The following is a 5,316-nucleotide window of genomic DNA, read 5'->3' on the forward strand; positions in this document are numbered from 1 at the left end:
GTAACTAGCTATGTTACCATCACAACACATATTCCAAGAAAGAATGGCCCTACAAAAGTAATAAATATATCATTCTATGTTACTACATTTATAATAGTACCAACTATGAAGGTAGTAACATAGAGTAGTAACATGTGCATGTTACTACCTAATGTTACTCTCCACTATGACTAGTCTAACACCGAAAGCAGGAACTGGCTCGCTTGAGTCCATCATACTACTAACACCTTTGCCACCAGAACCCCACCAAAAATCCCATTCTGAGTCTGTATGATCTGGCAAATTCTATTATTGGGACAAAACTTGAGAAGAAGAAGAAGAAGAGGGACAATAAGAAGAACAAGAAGAAGGACGACACGGAAAAAGAAGAAGATGAACTGATTTTTGGATGAGACAATGTTCCATTGAGCTACGAGCAAGTGCACTATGCCGCTCTAGACGCTCGTCTGGGTTTCGAAATGGCTAGGAGGTATTAGATGAGCCCTATATGATTATAAATAGAACCAGGGGCGGTCCGAAAGTTTGGTAGGGTGAACTCATAGCCATATATGATTGTTTAAATAGAACCAGAGTTAAATGCCCCACCCCTACATCAGTATTGTAAAAAATAAGTTTTATATGTTGTAAAGGGTTGCAATCAAGATTTTATCTCATAACTCAAGGTAAAAATTGTTTATTTGAATTGCAGTATTATTGACAAACACAAGTTTATAGAAACATGTTCAAATAGAAGCGGAATCGTACACAAGTAGCAATAGTGAAGCTTTAATTCTATCGAATCCTAAGCAATGAAAAAGATCTAGCTTGTTTTTTAAAATATTTCTTACTTTCGGCAAGACTTTGAATATCCCTCGCTCCATGTTGCACGCTCATAAGAAACAAATCTATCAAAATTTAAAGTTTGTTATTTCCAATTTATCACTTGCTCATAAAAGCTCGCAACAAACTACATAAGCTAAGTGATAAAGTGGTGGGTAGACGTGGAAGTTTATTTCCCTGGTGTTCTGCCCTTGCCTAGTGTGTCCACGTTGCTTGCTATGAACATTACACCATAAATGATCTGAAATTAACTGGCGTTGGGACGGTGGCGCTAGTCTTAGCCCAAAACTGTGCAAGAAAGATTGAATAAGCATTTCAAGAAGCGAAAAGTGCTTTTCACTCCCGAGCTCCAGTGCTCTCGTTATTTTTAAAAAATTAAAAAATATTTATTATTTACCAAAAAATCTGAAAATTAATTATGTAGATTGTTAGTGATACATCTCACAATCATGAAAAATCTCAACCAAAAATTCTTTTTTACTTTGAGCCAGACAAAAATAACAAATCTGACATGTTTTTGTAGATTTGAAAATGACTACTCAGATCTGCATTTTTGTCTTTTTTGTGTAGCTTAAAATATAAAGTATTTGAAATTGATATTTTACACGTTTGTGAGATACATTATTGGCTATATGCAGATATTTTTTCAGAATTTTTTGAAACTCGAAAATATGATTTTTTTTATTTTTTTAAAAAAACGAGATCACTGGTGCCCATGTGCACCAAATCTCTATCCTTTCAGAAGCTGCATTACTATCTACTGTCTTGTCCACCAAGTGAAGAAGTGGCCGCATTACATAAAACATGTATTCTGTCGCCACCTGATTACCACAAGTTCTGCCAAGTCACATAGTCAAGAGACAAAACAAGCTCTAGACAGTGATGCAGGGTTAACCTCTTCCGAGATGACAAATTTTGATTCCGTTGGGCTACTGTACCCACATAGGGAATAAATTTCTGCATAAGCACTCTTCAGATAGGAACTCATCCATAGCACAGTTGCATCAGCAAGGTATCATGAATTCTAGGCAGGGAGAGAACCCTGCAGCTAACTTTCAGTAATGTGTCAACTGGGAACCCACCAAAGTCCCACTTTCACTTCATTTTATATTTTCTAGTTCAAAATTAAGGCCAAATTTTGACTAGAAAACACAATATAAACTATAAGTGCGGCTTTATTGGGATCCCACACTACGAATACTTCTCACAACAGTAGTAGTACTAATGGTAGTGGCATTGGGTTCATGGAAGCCCAGCACCTTCGAACCTCCAACAGCAAAATTTCTCTCCCCGCATCAAGTGCAAGCAATGGTTCATGTGGATATTGATCCAGGCAGTACAACTGGAAAGATGCTTGAACCAAATGAGATGGTAGTTTCTGGTGCATCCCAAGTTGACAGGAAGTGCTCAGAGGGTTGAATATGAAGCCAATAAGTCGATCAGGTTGTCCTAGATAAACAGCGCTATCCTTGCAACGCATTTTTATCTATGTGGAATGTGCTAATAATCTTCTAATAAAGCAAACATTTGACTATGTAGACAGACTTATACTGCATTGCATCTCTGAAAATCTTTGACAAGCACTTGTTGATGTTTAATTCTTGCACACTCTGACTCATGATGTCAATTACATTTTTCTTCTTAGGATAGCTCTTCTTTCTGCCCCCTGGGATGAATTTCAAAACTAGCTTATTGTTGACCTAACTATATTTACCTGGACTCTGAAGTGGTCGTTTAGAAGAGCTTGGGGGTCCTCTTGTGCTCCTCCAGTCATAAGGAAATGCAAGCATTAACGCTTGGGCAAAATAGCGGACGGTGGACCGGTGTACTAATAAGTTGCTCTTGCATGAGTAGCTTGAAATTTGTAGCTGGAGCAAAGTTATTGATGGAAATGGACGAGGTGGAAACACTCAAAATAAGAACAGAGAGATGTATTTTAACAACTCAGATAATGATTCCAATTTGGTTTCTCTCCCAGATATTTCGATTTTATACTTTGTAGGTTAAGATGATGTTGCTCTGGTCCTAACCTTTCTTTGGCTGACCAACTTAGTAAATATTTAATACATACCGGGCACTTCAAGAATAACAACAGGGTAATACAAGAGAAAGATCACATAGGCTGAGATTTTAGCCTTCAGGACTTCCATTAAGGAAAAGAAACGGCTTAAAGGACGACAAGTCATTGCATATGCATCAAAATCTTCAACACAGTCTGGTTTGCATCTCTTCCCCAACAAGCTCGAATATTTTTTCAATTCTGAAATAAATCAAGCCATCAATACTAACACCAAAGTTATATGATACAGATTAATTTTCGAAATTCAGGCTGCAAATTCTGATATTCTTAGTCTATAATAGCCAAAATCTGTCAATAAAGCAAGCAATTACCTACTCATCTTGATATTCACATTAGCAAGCCAAGAGGTTAAATAAACCTGTAAAACAAGCAATTAACAAGAAAGAACCCTTGTTAGATAGCATGCTGACATAGGATAACACGTTTGACCTAATCCAAAGATGGGCTTTCATCCTTTACATGAGCCAAGTTAGTGCTTAAAAGTCTATCAAATAACAGACAATTAACACCAGGACAGAGACAGTAGAGTTCTAATGTATGGAATCAATGCAACAATTTGGCCAAATTAGACCCATACCTGCAAAACCTCATGCGCTGGAGTATGGTCAGGTAGCCGTGCCTGCAAGACATCAGCCCTCCAGTTTTCAGGCAATGGGCAACTGTCTCCAGGCCGAAGCTCAGTAATTAGAAATTTGTGCAATTCCCCGTCATATAGCTCATCTGACCATTCTAGTGAAGGATCTGGACCTTCCTTTAGGTTGATCGATAGGAATTCCAAGACAATCAGTCTCTACATTGAAAGTGATTTCCACTGTAAGGAATTCCCCAAAGAACGGAGAAAGCAGGCACGTAAAAAGAAGCAATTCCTAACTGCACAAGCGGAAAACATAGCAGGATCGAATGCACTAACTGTTTCTGAGATCAACAAGCATCACCATCTCATAAAATAATATGATGATAGTACCTTCAACTGTAACTCCGAAGCAAACATCTGAACAAGCTCTTGAGCAAGATCCTCTGACATAAATTCATAAATAAAACTAAATTAGTACAAACAAAATTGTATCTTGCTGGACTAGCAACAGCCGGGCAGCATAGGTTCATGTGCAGATCTGAATCTTGAGTAGCTATTTCAGAAAGGAAATTCGACATCAGAAACTAGATATTTACCTATTTAACTTGATCTAATGTGACAGCGCTACACTGAAACTATATGATAACTTACAGTTTATTTGCTAACTGTATAACACTCACTCTACTTTCCGACTAAGTTGCAGCGATTACGCAAACTATACATAATTTGTTGAATTCCTAAAAGTAAACAGAAGTTATGCATCCTGTTTTGCATAAAATAAAATGAGCAACCCACCGAATTCTGAGATGGAGATCCATTTGAATACTGGAGCTCCTCCACCATCCCCTGAATCATTCAAATCATCTTGGGAGTCGGTAAACCAGACTAGTGGGCTACTGGAAGATATTTTGGAAAAACACCGCATGGCTCGAGAAGCTTTAACCAAGTCGGACATGGCAAGGACCTAGTTCCAGGCAAAAAAAAAAAAAAAAAAAGGAGAACATCGAATCAAACAACCATTCATGCCCTATGGGGTCCTGAATAAAAATAAAAGGACCTGAACAAACAAGGTCTTTGTATCAGCATTACCATCTCCTTGTAGGTTGATAGAAGCATCTCGCAGCATTGCACCTGAACCAGCCGAAAGACATGAAAATGAGGATACCAACAAGAAATTAAACCGGGGGCCATGCTTGCTAAAGAGAGGATGGGCTGAGTTCCAGCCGAAAGTGTTACTACCTCCTTGTGTGCCAACTTGGCGCTCGCCCTGTCGCGGATCCCCGGCATGTCCTTGAGCACCCCCAAATCCATCCCAGGCATGTAACTGACAATCCCAAGGCGGCGTCAGAAAGTGGTGTGTGAACCTCGGAAAACCCAAGCGCCGCCGAGACACAGAGCGAGAGAGCGGGGGACTACCTGCGGGAGAGGTGGGCGTTGACGAGCGCGGATGCGTGCGAGCGTCCGTCGGCGGCGGCGGCCAGCCACCGGGCCTTGGCGGCGAGCATGCGCGACCACTGGTTGCGCAGGTTGCGCTGCGCCGCCGGCCGCCACTGGCGCAGCGACGAGGGCGACGGGGTTGGGGAGGACGGGGACGGGTGGGCAGGGCGGCGAACTGGAGTGGCTGCGCACGCCTCCATTGCTTCGTCCGCGTGCCGCTGGCGCTTCCGCTGTCCGGTCCGACGGAGCCCAGCGCCGTTGCAAGGTAACAGACACCGCCGGCGGGGAGAGGACCAGCGGGTGTCCACCTCACTCCTCGGCGGCGGCCTGCCGCGGAAGCGGTGGACGAGCGGTATAAGACTGTTCGATCGCCCTGGATCGCTCTAGGCCTTTTTCCTTTTTTTTT

At 41.4% G+C, this 5,316-nt stretch overlaps 1 protein-coding gene across 1 annotated transcript; it reads right to left on the reverse strand.

Moving 5' to 3' along the window:
* Positions 1-2,832: 2,832 nt before the first annotated feature.
* On the reverse strand, positions 2,833-5,110 carry LOC124679158. The gene is made up of 8 exons (XM_047214968.1): positions 4,890-5,110; positions 4,713-4,797; positions 4,563-4,604; positions 4,269-4,437; positions 3,864-3,916; positions 3,477-3,689; positions 3,211-3,257; positions 2,833-3,079 (listed from the first exon to the last, which is right to left on the reverse strand). Exons 1-8 carry the CDS (start codon positions 5,108-5,110, stop codon positions 3,025-3,027), a joined length of 885 nt encoding a protein of 294 aa, XP_047070924.1. The 3' UTR covers positions 2,833-3,024.
* Positions 5,111-5,316: the final 206 nt, after the last annotated feature.

Source organism: Lolium rigidum, chromosome 7 (assembly GCF_022539505.1).
Source record: "Lolium rigidum isolate FL_2022 chromosome 7, APGP_CSIRO_Lrig_0.1, whole genome shotgun sequence".
NCBI lineage: Eukaryota > Viridiplantae > Streptophyta > Magnoliopsida > Poales > Poaceae > Lolium > Lolium rigidum.

What these genes read in the sequence shown, in the direction of transcription:
- LOC124679158 (XM_047214968.1), bottom strand. Translation starts at nt 5,110, where the DNA reads ATGGAGGCGTGCGCAGCCACTCCAGTTCGCCGCCCTGCCCACCCGTCC. An exon ending in CCAAGTTGGCACACAAGGAG is followed by an intron (nt 4,605 to 4,712) that starts GTAGTAACACTT and finishes CGGCTGGTTCAG; the next exon opens with GTGCAATGCTGCGAGATGCT. An exon ending in CTTCGGAGTTACAGTTGAAG is followed by an intron (nt 3,690 to 3,863) that starts GTACTATCATCA and finishes CTTTCAATGTAG; the next exon opens with AGACTGATTGTCTTGGAATT.